The 27,497-nt window shown below is 42.2% G+C and overlaps 1 protein-coding gene across 2 annotated transcripts in view; it reads left to right on the forward strand.

Annotated features, from left to right (window-relative positions):
- Positions 1–27,497, forward strand: part of SVEP1 (sushi, von Willebrand factor type A, EGF and pentraxin domain containing 1) — a 293,083-nt gene that overhangs the window by 81,628 nt on the left and 183,958 nt on the right. For both annotated transcript variants that reach the window (XM_066604385.1, XM_066604384.1), the window contains exons 4-11: positions 5,562–5,720; positions 11,427–11,606; positions 14,088–14,267; positions 14,490–14,687; positions 15,355–15,473; positions 15,965–16,094; positions 23,291–23,398; positions 26,276–26,407. In XM_066604385.1, coding sequence (XP_066460482.1) covers positions 5,562–5,720; positions 11,427–11,606; positions 14,088–14,267; positions 14,490–14,687; positions 15,355–15,473; positions 15,965–16,094; positions 23,291–23,398; positions 26,276–26,407 — 1,206 coding nt within the window. The remainder of the gene's footprint in view (positions 1–5,561; positions 5,721–11,426; positions 11,607–14,087; positions 14,268–14,489; positions 14,688–15,354; positions 15,474–15,964; positions 16,095–23,290; positions 23,399–26,275; positions 26,408–27,497) is intronic.

Here is a 27,497-nt window from a genome sequence, read left to right on the forward strand (position 1 = left end):
ACTTAGATGTACAGCCATTTATGACCACTCTTTGAGTACGATCACTCAGCCAGTTGGGAATCCATCTGACAGTTGCCTTGTCAATCTCATATTTGGTCTTTTTTAATAAAGATGTTTTGAGACACTCTGTCAAATGCTTTAGTAAAGTCAAGATATACTATATCTACTGCATTTCCCTGATTGATGATTCTGTCATAGAAGGAAATTAGATTAGTCTGGCATGACTTTTTTGTTACAAAATCTGCTGGCTCTGGTTAATTATTCCATTATCATCCAAGTACTTGTACCATGCTGTTTAATAATATGTTCAAAGATCTTTCCCAGTGTAGAAGTCAGGCTCACAGGCCTGTAGTTTCCTGGATTCACCTTCTTCTCTTTTTTGAAGATAGGGACATTTGCCCTTTTCCAATCTTCTGAGACTTCTCCTGTTCTCCAGAAATTTTCAAAGATTACGGGGAGTGGTTCAGCAATGACCTCCGCTGCTTCCTTTAGTATCCTAGGATGTAATTCATCTGGACATGGAGACTTGAATTAATTTAAATTAGCTAAGTGTTCTCTCACCATGTTCTCTGTTTATATATAGTCTGCATTCTTTTATTTCTCCAATAAAATAGGGAAGAGCAGCTGATGTTACATTTACCCTCAGAGAGAAAACAGATACAAAACAGGAATATAAAAGCTCGTCCTTCTCAACATTATTCTTAACCGATTCACCATTTTCATCTTGTAAGCATCCAATAGCATCTTTGACTTTTCTTTTGCTTTTGACATACCCCCAAACTCATTTTTAATTGTTTTCGGCCTCTCTTGCAAGCCTCAATTCATTTTATTGGCTTTAGCTTTTCTGACACTTGCCCTACAGTTTCTACAGGCAGCATTATATTCCTCTTTGGATATGTCCCCCACTTTCCATTTGACAAAAATATTTTTATTCAGTTTTAGGGCGCCCACCCACTGGCGATTTTTTTCCCTGCGAAATTCGCAGCATTTTTTTCTCTGCAGTGGTCTATGGGACTTGTAATGTTAAAATCGCGATCGTGCAAAATCGCAATTTACCGCGAAATCGCGATTTTGCGCGATCGCGATTTTAACATTACAAGTCCCATAGACCCCTGCAGAGAAAAAAATTCTGCGAATTTCGCAGGGAAAAAAATCGCCAGTGGGTGGGCGCCCTTAGCATGTATTTAAGTTCATCCATCCTGGTCTCTCCTCAAATGTTTCCCATTCTTCCTTTTTTTAGGGATTGTTAACGACTGTGCTTTGAGAATCTCATTTCACAATATTTCCCAACCTTCTTGGACATTTCTGTTCTTAAGAACATCCAGTCGTTACATCCTTTCTAACCTCTTTCTGAGTCCATTAAAATCTGCCTTTCTGAAATCCAACCTTGAGGTTTGAGTTTTCTCAGATTTTCCTCCCCTTCTTATCCAAAATTCAATAATAGCATGATCTCTGTCTTCTAAGGTCCCAGCCACTCTTACTTCCTCAACCATTCTCTTCCTGTTAGTAGGAATTAGGTCCAAGATAGCAGGTACCATTATTTTCTCTTCTGGCTTTAGTAAGATAACTTTGTCAGCAAGAGCGGAATAGAATTTGTTGGATCCATTACTTTTATATGTATGTCATGGAGGCTTAGCGTGTGAAAAATAGATAGCACCTTAAATCTACTGTGGCAAGCATTACATGCCACATAGGCTTTTCCCTTCCTACAGTCAATGCGCTGGCATTCTAACCTCTGCCTACTTGTGTTCACCCCACTTGCTGCTGGTTGGCTTACCTGCAACATAGGGCCACTTTATAATTTTTTCCAGAGACATTTTGGGTTCCCAGTCTGCCCTTGGTCATCAATATCAGATTGGCGGGAGTCCAACACCTGGCACCCTTGCTAATCAGCTGTCTTCCAAAGTCATTAGATGCTGGAACTATCACAGCTCTGCAGACTCAGTCCCATTTACTTGAATAGGACTTAGCCTGCAGTACCATTGGTCTTTTGCTTTTAGAGTCAGCCCACGACTAGTAAAATAATTAATATTCTTAAGACTGATGCACAAAGGAGGTAATGGATTGTTTTTGGTCTTTTTCACTCTGGAATAATAGTATATGATTATCTACAAAAATACTGCTTGAAGATAGACCAACAGGTTGTAATGTAGACAGGGAACTGGTTAATGTATAAGACCTGGGCCAAAAAGCCATTACCACTAGGAGGTCAGCTACTGTAAGTTCTGAAAGGGTTTTCCACCAGATGCTGTCATTTTCTAGCATATTCCAGACCTATGTACAAAGAAAGTCGAAACATATTCATCATCTATCCACACAGTCATCAATAGCATATGGTGCCTTCAGCCCTGGAATTAGGTTGCAGCACATGATATTACTCATTTTGATAATTAGATAAGGCTGGTATGCTGGCTGGCTACAGGAGCCACAAATGCGTAATATCATTTATTGACTCAGAAGGCTCAATCAGTTCCTCTTCTTCTTAGTCTGATTTCACTGGAGTCTAAATAGGAGCGCAGTCTATTTTCACTTGTTTTACTTGGAATGCAGAAATCAGCAACAATTCTTAATTGTCCAGGAAACACATCTTTGCCTCATTTGCGGTTCCTGCTTTCTGTGAAATAAGGAAGAAAATTATGCATTACTGTTATTTCTAGAAAAGTGATTAATTTGTTATTTTTATAGTCCTAGCAGCATGTTGTGCAGCTGAGCCTGCCAGGCTAATGGCTCCTGGCTTCCGAAAGATTTAATTCTGAAATGGCATTTCAGGAATCATTATCCCTGCATGCAGTATTACTAGTAGGAGGAAGCCTTGAGCTGGCGCTGAGTTACAAGTGGCATAGCCTTACTGCCAGGTTAAACTATAGTTTAATTAGGCTGCTAGAAAGACCAATGAATAAGACAGAAACTTCCAAAATGATAAAGATTCACGTATGAGACTTCAGGAATACACTCAGCATCAAAACATCATTAAATATATATATAGAACTCATCTAGGGGGGTAAAGTTAAGGAAAGAAACTTCCTCTATTGTACTTTATTCATGCATACATTGTAATGCACAGGTTAAGACTGCTAAAAACAATGTGCTACAAAAAATTGGGAAGTGGTTATATCCATCACGGAAAATGTTCGTATATTACTAAGATAGACCATCACTTTCTCATTGGTGGGGGTCTGACCCTCAGAGGTGGGGATCTGACTATTCATATGAATGTAGAGGGCTGCTAGGAACTAGCATATGTAACTAAATATATTTGGACCCTAGACCCTGTATATTTGTATCAGACCCCCTAACTTAATTATGACCACAGACCAGACCCCTAAATAGAGTAAGACCTCAGATATCCTATGTTCATATCAGACCCCGGACCAGACCCTAACTTTACAGAAACCCAAGATCAGGCAAAAATAATAATACTTAATCCCAGACCAGAATATATTCTTGCCCTCCTCACTCAGCTCTTATTCCAGCATCGGGATGTTTTGTGCATCGCCACACACTATATCCTCATGCCGGATGACATCAGGAGCCAGTGCAGCAGCAATCAGAGCTGAACAAAAGCCAAGGGTCAGGTGGGTAAGTATATAGGCCCAGGGCGTAACTATAGGGGATTCAGAGGATGTGGTTGCTTCCGGGCCCATTAGGCCTCTCTTCTCCATATAGGGAGCCCAGTACTATGAATAAAGCATTATAGTTGGAAACCCTGTTACAGGTTTCCCATTGGGGCCCGGGAGCTTCAAGTTACGCTTCTGATATAGGCCACTATTTATTGGATTAATTCAGTGGGTAACGGCTGATTTTGTCACTTTGCTATGCCTGCACATAATTTTTAGCCTCACGCCCTGGCAACTGGGTAAAACTAGAGTGACATGACAAAAGTCATGGGATAGCAGTATGTAAATTGAACATGAAATGGTGTTACATCAAGTGATGGCTTGTGTATGTTCACACCTGTATAAGTTATGAGGTCTTATCTTATGAGTGAGGTTGAACACTAGTCAGGATGCTCATAGCAAGATGACATTGAGTTTGGACAAGGCATGATAGATAATAGTTGGTGCCAGACGGATGAGACATTTCATTTGCAAAGTTTTGCGGGCATTTAACATTTCATGATTCACAGCATCACATGTGTACCCACCCATAGTGGACAGTGCAGAGGTCATCTTCAGGTGCTTAATGATCATAATCGCAACTCTGGAAGAAATCACATCCATATTCAATGTAATAGGCCCTGCACATATATCCCACAGATTAGTACAGTATTTTTTTAGCTTCTGTGCGATAGGGGAGCAGAATACTCACCAGAGTGCCTTTGTTAATACAACAAAAAAGCAGATACAGCACCTCCCCTGAGCTTGGGAGGTTGCTAACTGGACCCAAGAAGACTGGCAACATGTGGCATGGTCTGATGAGTCATGGTGCCAATGGGTAAGGTTCGTGTGTGGCACAGACCCCATGAAGCGATGTACCACAGTTGTCAATGAAGTGCTGTGTAGGCTGGTGGTGGGTCCATACTGGTGTAAGGTGTGTTTTCATGGCCTCATGGCATGGGTTGGGTCCACTGGTCCTCCTAAACACGTTACTATGTTTCCCTGCTTGGTGAGCATTTTCAGCCCTTTATGGACGTCATGTATCCCCCCAACGGTGGGATATTCCAGCAGGTTAATGCACCATGCCATTGGGCCTCAGTTACCTCATTAGTTTAAGGAGCATTCTGGAGAGTTCCTATAAATGGTAGGAACTGCCCCTACAAATTCCACCGAGCTGTGGATGGCTATTCAGACTGCATGGCTCAACACCCACCCAGATGTCTTGTCTCCACTTGTGGAATCAATGCCATGATCAAGTTGCCGCACTTAGTCAGGCTACAGGGAGTCCTACATGATATTAGTTCATGTCTCATGACTTTTAGCATGTCAGTGTATCACAGGATTACTGATAGAGGGAGCCAAAAAATAAGGTGGCTCCCTGTAAAACATGTCTGCAGCCATTATACAGCCATTTGCAAGCAATTTTAGAATGTGCTAATTTGCAAGAAAAATGAATGCTGGCAGGGTTTATAGTCACATGACTGCCACTCCATTTGGCCAACCCTTGATTAGACTTTTAGCATGATAATTTAGTGTTCATGACCACTATGCGCCATTGAAACACAGGTGTGATGGTTGCTGAACTTGGGTCTTTGTACAGATGCAGCAAACTTTAGCTTGACTGTGATAGAACGGCGCAGAAAAGTATCTTATGTCATTAAAAAGCTATTGTTCTCTTACCATAACACAACAAAACCCATTAGATAGTAATTAAGAGTGTAAATAAACCACCCTGATAGCACATCCCACTGCAACATCACATCGCAAGCTAAAGAAAAATATATCTATTCATCTCTATATGGTCCATTGAAAGTCAGCCATTGGCATTCAGTCGTTTGCCTACTAACAATGTCTAGACTGGTTTCTGATCAATTTAATGCTGAGTCTTATATAATCTGCTAAACAATGAAAATGAATATGTTGTCTTCTTATTTTGGGGAATTTCATTAAATATATGTTTAACAGCTTGTCCGTCTGGAACCTACAAGCCAGAGGGTAAACCTGGCGGAGTCAGCACTTGCATCTCCTGTCCCGATCCCAACCACACGTCACCACCAGGCAGCACATCAGTGGAAGACTGCGTATGCAAAGAGGGGTATGAAGAAGAAGGTCGAATCTGCAAAGGTAGAACAAACCTTTTCATTATCCTGGTCATCTGCAAGCTAGTAATTGTAGCGGATATGGTGTCAATTTCCCCCCTGTGGAAAGATCCACACCAAAATCCATGTAAAAATTTGCAGCATATTGTGCAGATTTTCATACAATTCCACAGCAGATTTCAAACCTTCAACTGAAACGTGGATTTTGACGTGGATCCACAGGAAATGTACAGCAGATTTTCCGCCACAGAAATTCTACAATGTGCGAACCCAAAGCGCGGCGTCATAAAGGCGTATTTGCTCGCGTATTTACACACAGAAAATTTGCAGGTGCCATACGCAGAGAATAGTACTCACTGATTTAAATGGGATCCTGTAGCTGAAGTCTACTGCAGCTATGTGGATTCTTTCCATGACAAAGAGTAGAGTAGGCATCGACACTAGACCTTACATGGCATTTCAGAACAGTCGGTGGAAATAGGTCCAGCTGCTTGTGTAACATAACATAGTACGATAGGCTGAATGAAGACAATGTCCATCTAGTTCAGCCTGTTTTAAATACCCCCTTGTTGGTCCAGAGGAAGGCAACCCCCCCACGGGCCAATTAGCTCCTATGGAGGAAAAAAAATCCTTCCTGACCCCATAATGGCAGCCAGAGTAATCCCTGGATCAACATTTGAGATAAATAACCCTGCTGGTTACCTAATGTCTATATCCTGTATCATCATAGTGCTCTAGAAAGACATCTAGTCGTCTCTTAAACTCCTCTGTGGATTTTGCCATCACCACGTCCTCAGGCAGAGAGTTCCACAGTCTCACTGCTCTTACTGTAAAGAACCCCCTTTTATGTTGGTGATGAAACCTGCTTTCTTCTAGACATAGAGTATGCCCTCTTGTTACCATCGCAGTCTGGGTAAAAACAGATCATGGGAGAGATCCTTGTATCGTCCCCTAATATATTTATACATAGGTATATAGGCCTCTTTTTTATACATAGGCCGCTTAACCGTCTTTTTTCCAGGGTAAATAATCCCAATTTTGATAGCCTCTCTGGGTATTCCAGTCCTCCCCTTCTGTTTATTAATTTAGTTGCTGTTCTTTGAATCCCCTCAAGCACTGTGACATCTTTCCTGAGCACCGGTAACCAGAACTGTGCGCAGTATTCCATGTGAGGCCTGACAAGTGCCTTATATAGTGGAAGGATAATGTTCTCGTCCCTCACCCCTATACCTCTTTTAATGCACCCCAAGACTCTATTAGCTTTTGCAGCAGCTGACTGGCATTGGTTACTCCAGTTTAATCTACAATCCACTAGTACCCCCAGGTATTTCTCCATCTCACTTTTCCCTAGCAGTACCCCATTAAGTGTATATTGGTGACATCCGTTTCTCCTGCCCATGTGCATAACCTTACATTTATCAATATTGAACTTCATTTGCCATTTTTCTACCCAAGCCCCCAGTTTATCCAGGTCCGTTTGTAGCCGCACATTGTGGTGCTCAGTGTCATCACATAGACAAAGTAACAATGTATATAAGTAGAAAACACACAGACCGACGTGTGAAGAAGTCGTAATGAGGACCGTGCTCTCCATGGTATGCACTTTCTACTTGGATACTGAGGGGTTTCATGTTTTCCTTTATTTGTTAAAATGTACTTTGTAGAAGAATTGTACATTTTTAAATCATAGTTTTCAAGAAGAAACTCTCCATATTTATAATATCATCATGTATGCTATGGCCTGCGCTGTGGGGGGATAGCACATGTTTAATTCTCTGTTCACAATTGCTGGTTTCAGCTGCAATATTCTATTAAGTAAAAAGAGACCCGTTATAAACATCTCTTCTCATTTGTGTCAGTGGGATCCATCAGACTTTCTTTCGAGCTTTCCAGTTTTTTTGACAGAAAGAATAGTGCAGTCTGCAGTAATGAAACCTTGACGAGCCCCATTAAAGTTGAGGCTGTCAGGACTTGCAGGTCCAGGAAAAAAAACACAATAGAGAGTAAGTCAGAGAGAAGAACGCTGGGACCATGAGATACTAAAGAATACTTTACTGCAACAAGTTTCTGACTCATACTGACTCCTTTCTTAAGCAAAACTTGGTTTGTTTTGAGAAAGGAGTTAGTACGACTCAGAAATATGTTGCCAGTAAAGTATTCTTTAATATCTTGGGGTCCCAGCGTTCTTCTGTCAGCAGCTCCGACTTACTGTACATTGTTAGTAGGATGAAAAAACAAAAAAAGGCACAAAGCGCTCACGAATACATTCTCAAGGAAATCTGATTAGTAAGTGAGAAGATTGAATGGTAGATTACTTTCTTCACCAGGGAGGGGCATAGGCCTATGGGCACTGGCATAAAAAAAAGATAAGTAAAATAAGTGAATAAAAAATAAGGTTTAATTTTGCAACTTGTTTTGGGGGATTTAGGACTATGCCATTCCCCTTTATCAAGCAGCAACTACCGCGTCCATGTGACAAGTATACATTAGAGATGAGCGAGCACGTTCGGATAAGTCAGTTACTCGAGCGAGCCTCGCTCTTCTCGAGTAAGTGCATTCTTGTCCGAACGTACTCGAGGGAGCAGCGGGGGATAGAGGGGAGTAGCGGGGATGAGAGTGGGAGAGATCTCTCTACCCCCCTCCCCCGAGCACGCTCGGGCAAGAATGCAGTTACTCGAGAAGAGCGAGGCTCGCTCGAGTAACTGACTTATCCGTGCGTGGTCGCTCATCTCTAGTATACATAGCAGAAGTGATATGGTCTTCGATTGAGCTTTTAACGGGTAAAAGGCGCACCAAAGTGAACGGAACTGACATGAACAATGTCCATGTGACCGGAAGTTGGTGTGCGTTCCAGCAAGCGGATGTTCCGCTAGTGTGATCCAAAAGCTGAGGTATAGCAGGAGGGATTTTGGAATTTGAGCAAAGGGAATTCTCGTGAGATTTTGCACACTGGAAAGCGTGGTCCCAAACCATATGGTATATAAAATGGTATATAAAATGCATAAAATCACACTTATTTTAATAGAAACAATATAAGCACTGTCCGGTAAATATAATAAAAACCTATGTAAATCATATGCCATACATAAAAATAAAGGGACTAAAATCGCACTTTATAGAGAATCAATATCGTAAAAATATTTTAGTAAAATATGGTAAAAACATAGTAAAAAGTAATGTAAACCAAATGGAATCCCAAAGAGTGGAGATAAAATGGAGAGAACATTTACCCTTGTCATACAAAATACCATCAAGTAACAATGTGTTACTCTCCATTGTGTTTTTTTCTGGCTTTTCTTCGTGAGTCCTACATGACAATACTCGCCTGCAGAGGGCTGCAACTGTTATTGTGAGCACTTTAGGCTATTGTGCGCCAAGAACAACTATTATCATACATACGGGGACTTATTGGAGCGCTATTCTGTCACTCATTACGGAACTTGCAGGTATATGTTTGAAAACAATGCCATGGCTCCCTTGCAAATGGAGTCCATGACACTAATATGAGTAAAGCCTAAATCCATGGGGTTAGTAAGGGCTTGTTCAGACGAGCGTGTGTTTTGCTGCTGCCGCCCCATTGAGAGTGCTGTGATGAAGGCCTCCCCGTAGCAATGATTTTAGGGGGATGCTTGAAATATAAGCCCTACCCTGAAAATTATCTCTGTGGGGGTTGCCTCCACCCCATTGCTTTCAATAGGGCGGCAGCAGCATCGGCCCCATTGAAAGCAATTGGATAGCATTGCACTCCTCTGCTACAGATGTGACAGCTGTTGCAGGGGCTTCTGTCATCCCCACGGGGAATTCCATCATCACTGAACACTGTGACAGTGTTGTCACAGTCTTCAGTGATGAGGGGACTCCTGCAAGGATTAATGGAACCCTCGGGGAATCCCCTCTTCTTCGCGGGGACTAAGGAGTTAACAGTGGGACATTTAAAAGGTGCTGCTGGCCAGAAGCACCTTTTAAATGCCCTGCTGTAAGCAGCAGGGATGCAATTGGCAGCGCAGGAGTTTCCATTAACTCCTGCTCCCATAGGAGTCAATGTAAAGTCCTGCAAAACACGCACATATGTCCTATCTTTTTCAGGTGTGCGCCATTTTGCCCTTCAAATTCTGCACATATGAACGCTTCTATAGGAATCTATTGGTCCTTTTAGAAGCGTGCATCATGCGCGCGCAAAACACACGCTCGTCTGAATGAGGCCTTAGACCGAATGATTCACTGTTGCTTATTTGAACAATATGTTTGAACGATAATCTTTACGTCTAAAACTACCCTTAGGGCTTTGTCAGATGAGCATGGTTTACATGCTGCTACAGCAGTGTGTTAACCACGCTTCTACAGCAACCAATAGGTTGCTATGGAAGTGCTCACATGCACCCTTTTTAGAAGTGCAGAATCTGCGCTTCTAAAAAAGAATGGACAGCGAGTGCCGACTCGCCTGTCAGCTCCGTGGTGCGCGCTGTCCAGGGTGCTTACCATAGGCTCCTATAGGAGCCATGGAAGCATGCAGTCCACACAACGGATGTGCGACCGGTCTGCTCCCTGGAGCTGGAGACTGCCCCGGTCACGCAATCCTTTTCAGGATGACAGCAGAGTGGTTTACACATTGCTTATCAGCATGTAAACCACGCTCGTCTGACCTCGGCCTTAGGACTCATTCACACGGGCGTCAAAATCGCACAGAGGTTAGCTGCGCAAAAAAATTGTTGCAATCTCACATAGAAATCGCGTGAATGGACAATTTTCCACAAGCCTCATTAGCATTAAAATTGCCCATTCACACGATGGGGAGCAGCATGTTACCGAAAAAATGCGCTGCTGAAAGAGAGAAAGATTTTTATTTCGTCTAGCCAACACAAACCTTCAGTACACTACATACAGTGGGATGTTTAGTTTAATGCTGCTAATCCCCCTCCACCCCTCCATTCTCATTGTTTAGCAGTTTAAGCTAAACAATGGGAATGTTAAATTAAAGCTGCTAATATCCCTCACCCCCCCCTCCCTTTTTTTCCACTTCTCATAGGAGTCTATGGACACTCCTGCACTGTGCTCCCCAAACATAGGCCAAGACTTATATTTTTGCGCAGCAGGGAATTTCAGTCGTTGATGTCCTATTTCTTTGGGTGTTTTTTTTTTTCTTGCACCTAGAATTCCTTCTTCGGAATTCTTCCATAGGAAATCATTGATTCTAATAGTAGCGTTTTGTTTGCGTGTGTGCGTTAGCTGCGCAAATTCCTTTTTGTGAATGAGCCCTTACGAAGAAACCCAAGAAAAAAAAGCATACACCTAAAATTGCTCCTCGTGAAGACCGGCGCATTGGAAATAAACTACAGAATGTGTTTACAACGTGATAACCGATGCCGTATATCAGCATTGAATCCACTTTAATGTATTCCACTGTAAAGTAGGATTTGTGTCCGTGTAATTCATACGCTGCATTATACATCCATGCTGTAGGCAATCAAATACACTACAGCATCCAACGTTTGCCCACTTTGCTCTTCTAATCTATCACTGCATTGTCTGGTTTCCTTACAGCCTTATGTTAACCTCTGCTGATGACAACATTAATTACATAAACGCATAGAAACTACACAAAGATACAAATTGAAAGCATTTTCCTCCTGCATATGAAGCTTGTGGTAACTCGTCGCAGATTTCATCTCCGTTAATGGGAATGCAAATCTCTCTCCCATAACGCTTGTTTTTGTATTCCAAACATCATTAGTTGTGCGCTGCCCTGAGTTGTTGCCCCCGGAGAATGGCTATTTCATCCAGAACATCTGCAACAATCACTTTGATGCAGCCTGTGGCATCCGATGCAAGACAGGGTATGAATTAGTTGGAAGTAGCATTCGACTCTGTCAACCAAATGGACTGTGGTCCGGCTCTGAAACCACCTGCAGAGGTAAGATAGCAATGAATAAACTTTTATCTTTGGCTAAGAAGACAAAGTAGCCACAAGAATTCAATGTCAGGCATTCAGTCATTACACAATCAGGTTAAAACAACAAAACATGATTCTAATTAACTCGCTGACCTAGAATCAGAGGGATCCGTAACAATTAGGGCTCCTCCGCTATCTGAGAATGAGAGTCTGGCAAAGTATTTAAGCCGTCACAAAGAGCGTGTGAATACAGCGATTTATCATTTTATCACATGAATGGGGATTAAATGGCTAAAAAGAAGCAAACTCCACGCCTTAAGCTGTTGTTTTGCATGTTTTTAGAATTTCCTTAAAAACATCTGGAGGATTTGTGTCGTTGCCAATATCATTTAAAGTGGAGATTTTTAATAGACATTTTCATAAACAGGATCAGTTGTAACCAATTCTTAAGAACACCGAAGGTCCATTTAGACTTGCCGATTTCTCGTTTGAATGAACGAATGGTGTTAGAGTTTACTCTATTTATACAGGCAGATACATCGTTGGCTCGTCCAAATGAGATATCGTTAAGTCATTCATATTCACTTTGAAGTGAATGAAAACAATTGAATGATTGGTATTTAGATCGAAAGATTAGTGAAGGAGCCTATGATGATTTTTATGATTGGGTAGAATGAACGTTGACCGAAAAAGATGTATCGTTTGACGTTCAATTGTTGGCTGGGTTTTACACTTAACGATTATCATTCATTTTTGTTCGTTTAGTTCTATGCATTGAGTTGTCAGAAATTTATGTAGGTGTTGTATGGATTGCCATTAAAATCGCCATTTTTACAGTTGCTTTATGTTGATGAATTTATGAATTGTGATATTATTCCAGTTGAAATGATTGGGTTATGTCTTCATGGTAAGACATTGACTCACCCAGTCAACATATATTCATCCTTTCTGCCCATTTATATGCAACAATTATTGCTCAAAATTAGTTCAAATAACCGAATTTGATTGATAATCGTTACATGTAAACGCAGGCATCGGGCACTTTTCGTTTGACCTTAAAATCCATCGTTTAGCTACTGGAGCTAAAGCACTTTGCTTTATCTGTCTGTAGACCCCAGGTTGTTATCTCCTTGGGGAGTCGGCAGTTAACATTGTATTTTGTCGACACCCGTCACGAATACAACACAGCTGTGCTCACAGCTGGGTGTGTGATTATTCACAGGCTGGGCTCTGCAAACACCTTGTTGAGGCCCATTTACATGCAAATGAAGATGATAAAGTGTTAATGGCCACCAGTGGCCATTAACACTTTATGTAAAAGATCGCTCAAACTTTCAGTCTTTCAATCAATTGAAAGATTATCTTTGCAAGTAAATGGGCCTTAAAAGACCAAAATTAAAGCAAAATTCTATGCCAAATCTTTATTATATTGTATATAATTTTATCTCCAAACCCTTGACTCTGCATTTTATGTTTACAACATGCCATAAAGTAAAATTTATTATGTAACCGACCGAGTTGAGAATTATCTAGCAAACGTATATTAGTAATTGAGCCTTTAAGTCGGATTTTGGTGTCAAACATTGTCTAATGTGCTTTACACAGGGTTGTGGTGTATGTTAATTTTTTTGTATTAAGTTCTGGAAAGAAGGGCCCAACTCAACTTGGTTTTAACCTTTTACCCATGAGTAGAGCCTACACCTCTATTCCAACACTATACACTGATTATTACCTACAGTACTCCAGGTTCTTTTGCCCTTCAACTTTGAGTCATAAGGCCTTCTTCACACGGGCGACAAAGTTGCGCGATTTAGTTGTGTTGCTACAGTGCTACAAATCGCATGTATGAGAGCCCCATGCTTTCCTATGGGTTCTTTCACACATGCGGTGTTTTGTAGCATGCAACAACCCGACACAAAAATCTCATGAGTCCAGCGATATGCCCGAGGTTTTGTAGCCCATGTTTCCCTATGGAGCCTGTCTCCCTGTTGCATTGCATCACATGAAAACGCGATTTTTGCGCGGTGCAACTTTGACAGTAGGAAATCCTACAGTCAAAGCTATAATCTGAGCCCCAGCTGCAGAATTTTTTTTAACTGCATTAGTTTCTGTAGACTTTAATTGCAGAATTACATCTCCTGTATTTTAACAATCTGCAACAATAATTATGCAAAACATTTTTAATTCTGTAGCAGAAAGCTTTTCTGATGTGGAGATTAATCTTGCAGTTTTAAAGTGAAGACGTAGATTTTAATAGCTGCACAATTCAAGCCCCAATTTCCGTGTGGACTAAGTCCCTTAGATTCTTGCCTAGGGACTTCCATGAAGTCTGAAATGGAATTTCAAACTATTAGGGTCTATAGTTAGATAATTTATCAGAAGTTTTTAAGGTAAATTATTTTTAGAAATGATCTCTTCTTATGTCCAACTTGTGATAAAAAAGACAAAAATGTAATATTTCATAAAACATTACTAACTTTTATAATCTTTTTCATTCTGTAGTTCGAACATGTCCAAAGCTTCGTCCTGTTCAAAATGGCAAAATAAGTTGTTCATCAAGTGATACTTCATACGGAACTGTATGCTCGGTGACATGTAATAACGGATACCGATTGCAGGGCCATTCTAAACTTGTTTGCCAAGAAAGCTCATATTGGGATGCAAATGAGCCAATCTGTACAGGTAGAGTTTATCTTTTTCAGAGCTGTGTGTACGAACATATTTTGCGCCCAACTAAAAATTTGTTGTACATTCAATCCTGTCTTCTCTCAGTCAACAATGCATTTAACTATATTGAGTGAAGATTCTAATATTGACAAGAGTGAAATTAGCCTGGGGGGGTGCAGTTTTTGTATTATAGACTGAATATAGCTATTTAATAAAGTATTGTCTTGTGTTTTGCAGAAATCTACTGTCCTGCATTTTCTAAACCCCATAACATTCTGATACTTCCATTGACTTGTGGCCAAAAGGCAGCCGTATATGGATCAGTCTGCTATTTGGGATGTCATAAAGGATTTGTCTTGTCTGGAACCAGGGATGAGACTAAATGCATGTCCAATGGAAGATGGAGTGAAAATGTCCAAACAGCAATGTGCAGAGGTAGCCACAAGGCAATAAGAGTAACAACACTTATAATTAAAGGGATTTTCCAGGACTTAAAAATAAAGTTAAAAGGCCTTAATATGAATACAAATTTGAATATTTACCTATTCCAGCAGCTCTCCATCCAGCGTAAGAGTCCCAATGCAGACCACAGGAATCTGGAAGAAGTGGTAGGTGGTCACGTGCCGTACATTGTGCATATGACCATACAGCGACTCACAGGCTTCAGTGGCCATCGAAGAATCACTGGTGAAGCCCATGAACTCCCTCTAGTTCTTCTGGGTTGCATGCTAGGAATGCAGTGCTGGGAGGGGAGCTCCTGAGATAAGAGAGTATTCAATTTTTATTAATTTAAAGCCCCTTTAACTTCATTTTTTACCCCAGGAAATGCCTTCAAGCTTGGCAACTGGAACCACCATGGAGCCTCAGGATCTGTTGTTATCAAGCCTGGCCTTCAGTGAAGTAGTGATGCCCATATTAGGTCTCCTACATTTATGTTATGTTCTATCAGATGCCATATGTGTGCCTCTGGAAAGAATATCTTTGTATATATACTACATGACTTCCTACACAACAATTTCATACATGAGGAAGCCATTTCTGTGTACCGCCATACAGGCGATATGCACACTGTTCACTTATTATATCTCTCTATGTGTTTCAGACATTGAACCTCCAGTAATCAAATGTCCAGATGATATAACTGCAGAAAACATTCAGCACCAAAATACAGCTCAAATTAATTGGGAAATTCCAGAAGCAACAGATAATTCCAAAGAAGAGGTGATAATAACACTTTAAACTCTATGACTTATTATGGACTAAAGAAATATACACTGAGGTGTTTCTCCAAAACTACTGCATGGATCCATACAGCAGACATATCACTGTAATCAGCATGACTGTCACTACTTTATGTTGCCCTCAGAGAGGGGTGAAAAAGATAGCAGTAGAGTCACTTTAAGGATACTGCGATGTTTGGGTTTTTTATCTTCACTTTTGAAAAGCCATAACTTTTTTATTTTTCCATCAACATAGACATATGAAGGCTTATACATTGCAAGGCGAGCTTTAGTCCTCATCGCTACCATTTTGGGATACATAAAGTATTGTATAACTTTTATTAATTTTGTTAATGATGTGCCACTAGATGACGTCATGGGGCACCACCAAGTAACCTATATCATAATTGTAAACTAAATCATATTAAAAAAGTGGAAGGCACAAAATGAGTAACATATGTCTTAACACCCGTTATATCTTGTATTATCTAGGTATTGATTGAGGTTAGTCCAGCTTTTTTACCACCTCACATGTTTCCAATTGGGGAGGTATCTGTAAGATACACTGCAACAGACAGTTCAGGTAACCAAGCGAGTTGTACCTTCAACATCAAGGTTATTGGTAAGTTTTCAGTATATCATTGGATATTTTTTATGTATTTTTTTGCATATTTGTAGTTACTTGAGTATTTCCATAGTTACGGTGACACTGAACCATGAACACAGCCGAACCTGTTTTTGTAATTCATCTTCTCTTTTCCTGAGTATGTACAGTGTATATACACATACACACATATATACAGTGATAACTTGGGGGCTATTAGATCAGAAAACTGCCATCTTTCCTCCATCAGATGGGTGGTAACCACTGAAGAAAGGTACATCCAGGCTGTAGCTTTAGTAAAAACTGGATATACCAGCCATTTATTTGCATCAACACTTAGCACTGTTCACACTGTTACTATAGACATACTAAGTCCGTACCATACATGGTGTCAGCATAGCCGTCTACACTTGTCATGGTCCTCGGCAGATAACTTCTGTCACTCTGAGTCTGCAGTGAACCAGCAAATGGACCCCAAATAGACTCTGACCTCAGGAACTCCCACACCCACACAGGTGTCAGCTAACTAATCATATATATTTCATATCTTTCTATCTCATATCTCTCTCTCATATCTCTCACTCTTTTATATCTCTCTCTCTCTTATCTCTTTCTCATATTTCTCTCTCATCTCTCTCTTATCTCTTTCTCATATCTCTCTATATATAAGCAACCAGCCAGATCACTGGTGGTGGCCTTGCTGCTTCCCTCATGCACGGGCTATATGCAAACTTGAAAAACAAATAATTAGCTTATTGGCTATTTGTGCTACTTGCAAAGTCGGACAGGGTAAGATGTTATTTGTCAGGTTTGTGACGCCAATCTGTATACAGGCCTGTGCCAAATACAATAGAACGTTTCTTTTCCCTGGAGTGTAGTGCATACTTCAGTGCAGATGTTTGGTGGTGGGAAGGGACTCAAGGAGGCAGAATAAATGGTGAAAACATTAACAATTTATTCCTTCAGAGAACCGTAGTTTTTCAGCTTTTTCCAATACAAACAGCATTACGTTACGCTGAGGTAGACAAATTAGGCAGTTCAGTTACATTGCTTATTACAAGTGCAGGCATGAAATGAAGACATACTATCTGAACACTGATGGGTTCTCTAACAGTAAATAAGGACTGGAGTCCTTTCTGTTCTCTGTGCTTAGCCCTCCTGCTTTTCTGTCTTTAGTTTCTGCTATTCTTCCAAGTACAAACCTTCTTTTCTATGGCATTAGTTACATTAGGTCCTTTCTGATCCTTCTGACTTTGTCTCTTTTCTCTAGCTTGCTGAAACCCCTGCTTACTTTAGTTCCTTTTCCTTTTTTTGTAAATATTATGTAACTTTGGGTACTCACACTTTCTTCTCCTTCCCACCGCACTGTCTCTCAGCAACTGCTCCTCCTTTCTAACACTCCATCTTCCTTCTTCTCTGAACTCAGCTCTCCCTGGAAGTCCTTAGTCTACCACACCCCTCTCTTTTATATTAACTACTCTCAACCAACTCCTTGGGGAGGATCTATCTACCAATAGCAGGCTGCCTATCTCCTGGCTACCTGACTCATACCTCATAACTTAGGTTGGTTGACCAACAATAAATTGAACAGTCTTAAAGTGACATACGTATTCATTACATCAGAATCCACATATTATTATGAAGTGTACAGTCATGTGCACTACATCCATACTAATATTATAAATGTGAAAGTAACTCTGTCTGTTTGTTACCTTTTCGCGGCTAAACCGTTGAAGCGATTTTGATGAAATTTGGCAGGGAGATAGATAGCTCGCATCTTGAGGAAGGACATAGGCTACATTCTATCCCGAAAATTTATAGAGTTCTCTAGAGAGTGCGGCAAGACAGATTCATTTGGTGATGTGCAGGCGCACCTGCGCTCCGCTGATGCAACGTGGCAGAGGGGAATTGGTGCACATCGTAAAGCTATGCCTTCATAAACAGGCAGACACGTGAGAGCAGACGATGTTGCCGCACATATGCGATTATTAAGTGTGGCGGAGCAGAAAGGAAGGGGATGCACATCATAAGCTAGGCCTGCATAAATGGGCAGACACATGAGGGCAGACGTCATAGCCGCACATATGGGATTATTAAGTGTGGCAGCACGGAGGGGAAGGGGTTGCACATCATAAGTTAGGCCTCCATAAATGGGCAGATATGTGAGGGCAGACGTCGTTGCTGCACGTATGTGATTATTAAGCTAGCAGGCATACCCTACATTGCTCAAGATTAAAACTTGAACGAAAGACACATTAACATTAGAGATGAGCGAGCACCAAAATGCTCGGGTGCTCGTTACTCGAGTCGAACTTTCAGTGATGCTCGAGAGTTCGTTTCGAGTAACGAACCCCATTGAAGTCAATGGGCGACTCGAGCATTTTTGTATATGACTGGTGCTCCGCTAAGGTTTTCATTTGTGAAAATCTTAGCAAATCACCAAAGTCATGTAAAAAACACAGAAATGGATAGGGCAGGCGAGGAGCAACATGCAGGGCTGCATTTCGGGCTCCGAGGTCTCACTATTAAGCCACAATAGTGGCAAGAGTGAGACCCCCCCCCCTCCTCTGTCAGCATAACGATCGTTCTCCTCTGCCACAGCTGTAACAGCTGTGGCAGAGAAGAACGATGTTAGCCCATTGAATTCAATGGAGGCGGCAATACAGCCGGCTCCATTGAAAGCAATGGGCTGCCAGCGAGCGCGGGATGAATTTTCGGGAAGGGCTTAAAAATATAAGCCCTTACCTGAAAAAGAAAGATTTTAGTGTAAAAAAGAATAAAAATGCAGGCATTCCCTTCAATGGAGCCGCTGCTGCTGCCGGCGACTCCATTGAAGATAATGGTCTGCTGGCACACCTGAATTCTTTTTCAGGGAAGGGCTTTACATATAAGCCATTCCCTGGAAATGAATTAAAAGTGATTTAAAAAACAAAAAAAATAGATACTCACCTCCCTTCAGCTGCCAGGTCACAGCCGCATCTTCTCCTGCTGTCCCCTGCACTGTGGTGCTGAACTGCTGTCATTCAGCTGAGAGCTGCGCTGAGCCAATCAGAGGCAGCATTCACTCACCCATTCATGAATTCATGAATGGGTGTGAGTGAAATCTGCCTCTGATTGGCTCAGCGCTGAGCCAATCAGGGGCATGTCTGACTCACACCCCCTTCACACCCACTGTCAGCTGGCCGCAGCTGAACTCCATCTGCCGGGACTAGGTGAGTATATATATATTTTTTATTTTTACACATTTCTGGATGAATTGCAGGGAAAGGCTTATATATTTAAGCCCTTCCCGAAAATTCATCCCGCGCTCGCTGGCAGCCCATTGCTTTCTATATTGCCGGCTCCATTGAATTCAATGGGCTAACATCGTTCTGCCGGGACAAGGTGAGTATATATTTTTTTTTACTTTTTACACATTTTAGGATGATTTCCAGGTAAGGGCTTATATTTTTAAGCCCTTCCCGAAAATTCATCCCGCGCTCGCCGGCAGCCCATTGCTTTCTATGGAGCTGGCTGTATTGCCGGCTCCATTGAATTCAATGGTCAGTGCTCGTTTAATCGAGACGAGCACCGCGTGGTGTTCGTCTCGAGTAACGAGCATCTCGAGCACCCTAATACTCGAACGAGCATCAAGCTCGGACGAGTATGCTCGCTCATCTCTAATTAACATGGATTGAGCTTTTAAAGAAAATCTGTGTTGCTCATAGTAACCAATCACAGCGCAGCTTTTAATTTACATCAGCAGTATAAGAAATGGTTTCCTTTTGCTAATCATATTTCCTATCCATTTTTTGGTCTTCTTTTAATATGCCATGCAAGTCAGATCTAGCACGTAGCTCTAGCAGAGCTTGAACTGTGAAAATTACTAGAACCCAAAAATCTGATGACTGCGCTGGGGCAAGGAGGCGTCAACAAGCTGGTAGACAAGCTGCTCTTAGAGCAATAGAGACTCCGGAGAAGTCTCAGGCTCGTCGGACTTTACATTATGCGAGATACAGAGACATTGGAGCAAACTCTGATCCGCCGTCTCTCAGAGCTAGGGATACATTGGAGCAATGTTAGGTCTGCCAAACTTTAGATGCTGATCATCACACATCTTTTAGAGCTACATAGGCATTGGAACAATCTCATGGCTGCCAGATTTTAGATGCTGAGCATCACGTATCCCTTAGAGCTGTTGAAACCCTATAGCAAACTCGGGACCATCAGATTGTAGATGCTGAGCGTTACCTGTTTCTGACAGTTGCAGAGATACTTGAAGACTCGAACATGGCATTTTTATCTGCTGAATGACAGTCAGAAAGGAGACGTACGTTTGTACGTAGCACGTTGGAGCCTTTTAATGATGCCGCATTTCATTATTACTCATTGATTGACTATGGTAATCATCAATTAGTAATCATGGGGAGAATTAATCAAAAATGTAGGCATTGCGAAGTGCTAAAATGGAAGGAGGAAACTATTGGTATCTGTTGTTCTGGTGGGAAAATCTTGCTCCCATCACTAGGCGAGCCAGAGGAACCGCTAAAAACTCGACGTTTGTACGACTGCAGTCATTCACAGCATCTAATATAAAGTACCCTTCAGGCTTTTTCCTGCACCACACTTTGACCCCTTTGTCTGACCTTTGGTGGACGAATTTGGTGTCATTAGATTAGTGACACCCTCACCACTGCCGTTAAATCCTAAAATTGGAGTTTGGTATAGCGAGTGACCTGTGAGGGCAGCCCAAAGCTCCTGTGTTAAGTGTATGGGTGCGCACTGCTAGGAAGAGTGAACTGTTTCTAAGCAATGGGAGTGGGCAGCACTGAAGGGGAGCAGGTGGTATTAAAGGACAACAGGCAGTACTGAACGGGAGTGGCTGGTACTGAAGCAGAGCGGCTGGTAGTGAAGGAGAGTGTGCAGTGCTGAAGGACAGTGGGGCGGTGCTAAAGGACAGTGAGCGGCGCTGAAGGACAGTGGGGCGGTGCTGAAAGAGAGTGGGGCAGCTCTGAAGGACAGCAGGGCAGCGCTGAAGGAGAGTGGAGTGGTGCTAAAGGATAGCAGGGTGGTGCTGAAGGACAGCGGTGGCCCTGAAGGAGAACGGGTGGTGCTAAATGGGAGCGAGCGGGAATGAAGGGGAGCGTGTGATGGCTGTGATTGCTTCATGCTTTCAATGCAGCGTTGAACAACCAATCACAGCCCTCGTGTTGTGGAAGCGGCATTTATGAATTGGGTAAGCCGTACTCATAAATCCCATTCATCCAGCGGTGCTCAATCATGGCTCCTTAGAACAGAGGCAGCTCATGGGACAAAAGCATGGAAGGGGGTGTAGTGGCGCCGGGCCATCATCAGTTGACACCCCCCTGCTGGGCCACCAATCACAGCCAGAGACAGAAGACAAAGAGAGAGCAAACAGAAATGACAGGCAGAGAAGGAGACACACAGTCACAGTGAGACACACGGAGACAGACACAGCCAGAGATACAGACACAGAAACAGAGAAGAGAGAGGCAAAGAAAGACAGACACAGGCAGAGACAGAAAACATGTTTTTCTCACGGTCAATTGTATGTGGCGGCTCACGTGTATACAGCCCACAAAACCTTTATATCCTAGTAAGAGATGACAAGACCAAAAACTTACAGAACTGCTGACAGCTGATCGCAGTTACATTCCTTTCATTATTTCAACTTTTTACGTTTCAATATACAACAAAACAGATTAGATTAAAAAAAAAATTAAAAATTCCATGCAGACGAAGTCGCGGGCAACAAGCTAGTATTTATATAATAACGATGCAGTACCAATATATATATATATATATATATATATATATATATATATATATATAGTTACATGTGCAGCAAATGGACAAAGTAGAAAGATATTATTTCTAAGCTTCGAAAGTGTAATATGCCTACTTGTCTTTTGTCTTTTTTCACAATACTTATAAGTGGGAGCTTTCTGAGTCATTGTTTAGTCATCACACAAGGACAATTATTTTATTCTATTACTGTGAGCTATTCATCTACATGTTTTTGTAGTATTAACTGAAAAGTAACAAATTAACAAAATAAATTGTAACATATAACAATTTAAGTGGATTCATTAATAAACATTGAACACTAAATGCTTATTAGAAATGCGAGGTTGCTTCAAAAATCATTGACTATAGGACACCTACGGCTTACTTAATAGAATAATACAGCATTCCAGATTTCCTCTAATAAAGCCCTATTAAAGCTCTATTAAGCCCTAAGTCTCTATTAAAGCCCTACTGAGACAGACATCCAAGGGGGGCTAAAATGGTAAGATTAGCACAAATTAAATACATTAAGAAGAGATACAATTTATGTATAGAAAGATACCAGTTAGAGATCTAATGATGATGCACAGCTGTAGTATAGTGTACGGTATCACACTGGCCTAGAATGAATATCGAGTTATAACTTTTTGGATGAAGAATTTTAAGGGGGTTTATCAGCAGGTTTGCTAATGCAAAACTACTAACAGAGCTTTGGGGATGGGGTGGGGGAAATGTTATTTGTATAGTGCCAACTTATTCTGCAACACTATCAGATAATTTATTACCCCCCAGCTAGCTCATCTTACCAACCTTGGAAGGATGGAAGACTTGAGCCAGCTACCTGAACCAAGTGGGGATTGAACCTGCAACCTTCAGGTTGTTTGCGAGAGCTTAGGACTGCATACTGCTGCCCTAACACTCTGCCCTATGGAGAATCAGGCGAAGGGCTAAAGGATACCAAAGGATGTTACAATCAAGAGTATTGATAAATTGAATTTTTATTCCTAGAGGTCCTAAAGGCAGGGGATCTCTCTGAAATGCTCCCAGCTAAGCTGCTGCACAGCTGATTGACAGCTATAGCATCCAACCGGGAGATTGCTACAGCTGTTAATCAGAGCTATGCAAAGCATCTTAGGAAGAAGGCCCTCCTTCACGGCAACTGTGGGGGTGCGCACCATCGAATAAAAGTTCATTCTGTCAGTTCTGCTGATAGGAACATTCTTCACAAAGTTAAGTTTCAGCCCTTCTTCCCTGCCCCTGCATGGATGCATTGGCAAAACTGTAGACAAGCGTCCTTTATAAGACAGGATTAGAAGACTTGAAGGTAGCTGAGTTGCAGTACCACACACATGCTGTTTCTGGAAGGATGCAGCCATGTTTTCCTGATCCTGGACAACAACTTTCATTTGTATTACCTATGCTTCCAGATGTAGATCCGCCAGTCATAGACCGGTGCAGGTCACCTCCACCCATTCAAGCAAGTGACAGCAAGCAGAGTGTTACCTGGGAAGAGCCACAATTCTCTGACAACTCAGGTAAAATCCGATTGGACATTTAATGGCACAACATTTGCAATTACCTTCGTCATCCAAGAGATTCATCTTTAAATAATTAAAGGGGTTGTCTGAGAAATAGAAAAAAAATATAGTGAAAAAAAAAACGTGTATTCAGTAGTATAAATAAATCCCTGAATACCTTTAGTTATTTTTCACTGCTCGGGACCATCAAGGTTCAGTGAAAAGACTGCTAAACACAGACCCCATCCTGCAGGGATGCATTGCAACGGGACTGAGAGCATCATCACCTATCTAGCCCCTGCCTGCTCCTCTGCTTGTCGGGATTGGTTCCCTGCACTAGTAACCCGTATGTAAGAGGACAAACTACAGTAGTATGTATTGGTATCACCGCTGAGATAAGATGTAACACGGAGCTTTTATCTCACATGTGGGGAGGCAGAGAGCACTGAGGAGACCGGCTGCTGTAGGGGAGCTGTCTGCTAATGGGGGGTAAGGAGCAGCAGCAGCGCTGGTATGCAGCTCTGAGGTAAAAGCTCCGTGTTCAGCCGGTCTCACACAGACGGGTCGGAATCCGCATGCAGAAGCCCACAGCGGAATCCTGACTGCGGCCGCCAACCCTGCATACCTTGTTTTCCGTGGGCGCTTGATTATTTTTTTAAAATATTTGCTTTTCCCACGCCATCGCTAAGCGATTACGCTGGTACCTGCGGCCTATCTGCAATGTCAATAGCAGCTGGGCCGCGGGTCAGACGTCTTTCATTGATTTCAATGCAAGCCGTCCTTCCGGATTATGCAGAAAAATATAACATTTTGCGATTTTACATCCGCTCGCAGAAATCGCTATACGCTCATCTGAGTGGATATGCGAATGCTCTATTTTTTTAATGTGTGCGGAATACTGCTGATCACCCGCACGAGTGACGATCGCGGATCCCACAATAGAAATCCGGTCGTGGGAGACCGGCCTACCTCAGGCTCATAGACAAAGCTGAGACCTTATCTCATCATGATAACATACTATAGTTTATCCTCTTTCACAGGGGATCCTTACTGACAGCCAGAGGAGCAAGGGGAGCCTAGATAGGTGATCAGCTCTCTATCCTGATGCTACCCATCCTTGCAGGACAGCTTTTGTGTTTAGCAGCCATTTTCATTCTCTAATGATGGTTCCTTAGACAAAACAACCAATTAGAAATAACTAAGGCCCAGTGTCCATAGGCGGATTTCAATAATAAAATCCACGCGTGGCCCCTGCACAGGAGGTCCGCAGCTCTAGCTGCCCATAGGGATGCATAGGCAACTTAATGCATGAGGATGTGATTTTTTTTCCGGGCGTGCGGGTCGCACACGCAGGACGAAATCGCAGCATGTCCCCCACTTTCCTGAGGATCCTGCAGGGACAGCTTTCATTATAGCCAATGAAAGCGGGCCCCACCGTGGCACACCTGCAGCTGTCACTGTGACGATGCCACGGATCTGTGGGAGATTCAAAAACAAAAAAAGTCAGCACTGCGCATGCGCTGGGCGTGTTGGCTGGTGCTCCCGGACGCATCCACCATGCTAAAGACAGAAGATCTGTCCGGCTCAGAAGAGATCTACACTGGACCCGGAGAGGTAAGAAACAGTCTTTTCCTCTCTATGTCCATGGGCACGCACGGATACCACTGCGGGATTCAGCAGTGTAATCTGTGCGTGCAAGTGGACATTGGGCCTAAGGGTATTCACAGATCTCTTTATACTACTGAATACGCTGGATTTTTATCACTGTTTATTTATTTTTTTTCTATTTTTCAGACAACCCCTTTAAGAAGAGGTTAAACTAAAGGTAGTACCTTGAGCAAAAGCTAATGAGCCAAGAGTGGATTGATTATGTCAATTTAACCTAGGAGTCCAGATTTTTAGATAAGGCTTCTGTCACCTGTTTGTCCAGCTGATCAGCTCAATCTCTTTTTGATACTGTATTACGTTGTGGATTTGCCATCGAGAAATCCATAGCTATCTGCCCTATGTGCAGGTACCCTAAGGCCTCATGTCCACGGGGAAAATCAGGCCCGCTACGGATTCTACATGGAGAATCTGCAGCGGGTCCCTCCTGCCCCGCGGACATGAGCGCTGAAAATAGGAATTTAAAAGAATTTACCCATCCGGAGCGGTTCGGGAAAGTCTTCTCTTCCTCACGGCCGGATCTTCTTTTTCGGCCGGCGGATGAACTCGTCACGGCTGCGGCACGTCGCCGACGTGCCGCGCGCATGCGCCGGGCACATCCGCCGAGCCGAAGCAAGGGAGATGCGGCCGTGAGGAAGAGAAGACCTTCCCGGTCCGCTCCGGATGGGTAAATTCTTTTAAATTCCTATTTTAGGTCTCCCGCGGATCCGGACGGCTTCCATAGGCTTCAATAGAAGCCCGTGGGAGCCGTCCCCGCGGGAGACCCGCATGAAAATGGAGCATGGTCCAGATTTTTTCATGCTCCATTTTTTTTAAAATCACTTTTATTGACCATCCGTGGGTATTTATCTACCCGCGGGTGGTCAATGCATCCCTATGGGGTGCGGATCCGCGCGGGAGAAGAGTTAAAATCCGCTGCGGATTTTAATTCTTCTTTTGCCCGTGGACATGAGGCCTAATACTTTCTAGTTTTCGCAAGGCATGATTATTAAAGGTTGATGAAAATGTAAACCCAAGGCGATGGAGCAGTAAGAGGGATTGCTATTTCAAAAGTTTAAGATATTCCAAATGAATTCAAGCAGTATTTGTGAAAAATTGTATTTTTTCATGTCTTTAATTCATGGGATGGCAGTCTGAATAAGTTGGTTACTAAACTGCTCTACCCCAAAATAATGTATGTGTGGTTATGGATCTAAATTTGTTCTCTGACTATTTTATATATACTTTTAGGTGCCCCATTAATTGTTACCAAAACCCATTCTTCTGGAGATATTTTTCCTAAAGGGGAAACAGTTGTTGAGTATGTTGCGAGTGATCCTTCTGGAAACACTAGAACGTGTGAGATTAACATCCTCGTTAAAGGTACAGTATGAGGCCACTTCGGCCCAGTAATTTGTTCTGTGGCTTTAAAACTTCAGCGTTAGTATTATTTTATTGCTTTTTAGTTGCTTAAAACCTTGAAATGATTGACAGACTAAAATTGTACCACTAAATTATTCTAATAAATCTCCCCAATGGTTTTTGGTAAAAGAACACATAAAAAAGCTAATTATAAGGCATTAAAGACATAATATAAGTTAATGAACAATGAGTACATGATAAGAAGATTGACTGTACATAGTAACATATATGTACTGTGAGTGCTGAGCAAATCCAAGAGACTTGATTGTGTTCCTCCAGAATGGCTTTGGCGCTTACAGACTTCCCAATGATTTTTTTCATAATCTTTATGGCTGAACATATCTACCTTGATGGTGGTTGGTTTTTTGCCTCCCTACCATCCAAGCATAATTGGCGCTTTCTATTTTGAACTAATTAGATCCAAGCATAATTGTTCTTCAATGAAATATCAATTTCACTGAGGCAGAAAAAAATCTACGTTTACTTATTCGCCCTTTCACAGTGTGGACTCTAGAGATGAGCGAGTATACTCAATAAGGCTAACTACTCGAGCGAGTAGTGCCTTAGCCGAGTATCCTCCCGCTCGTCTGTAAAGATTCGACTGCCGGCGTGGGTGACAGGTGAGTTGCGGCGGTGAGCAGGGGGTAGCGGGGGGGAGAGAGGGAGAGAGAGATCTCCCCTCCGTTCCTCCCCGCTCTCCCCCGCTCCCCCCCCCCCGCCGACCCCCGAATCTTTAGAGACGTGTGGAAGGATACTCGGCTAAGACACTACTCGCTCATCTCTAGTGGACTCCTTTTAAAATTTGATTCTTTATTAGTGCAAATAGTTAAAATTGCAGGGCATTACTGGGGTCCACAGCCCTCCCCGGTAATAACAAAACTCCAACACACACACACTTAGACTCAAACAATTGACAGAACACAAATAGGCCTACTCCCGTCTAGAGTGGAATCCCCATCTGGGTAGAATGGCCGATATACTTGATATTCGATGTCTCATTAGTCACAATAACAAATAAATAGTTTATTTATTATGAGTTTTTTATGAACCT

This window comes from Eleutherodactylus coqui, chromosome 5 (genome assembly GCF_035609145.1).
Source record: "Eleutherodactylus coqui strain aEleCoq1 chromosome 5, aEleCoq1.hap1, whole genome shotgun sequence".
Classification (NCBI taxonomy): Eukaryota; Metazoa; Chordata; class Amphibia; order Anura; family Eleutherodactylidae; genus Eleutherodactylus; species Eleutherodactylus coqui.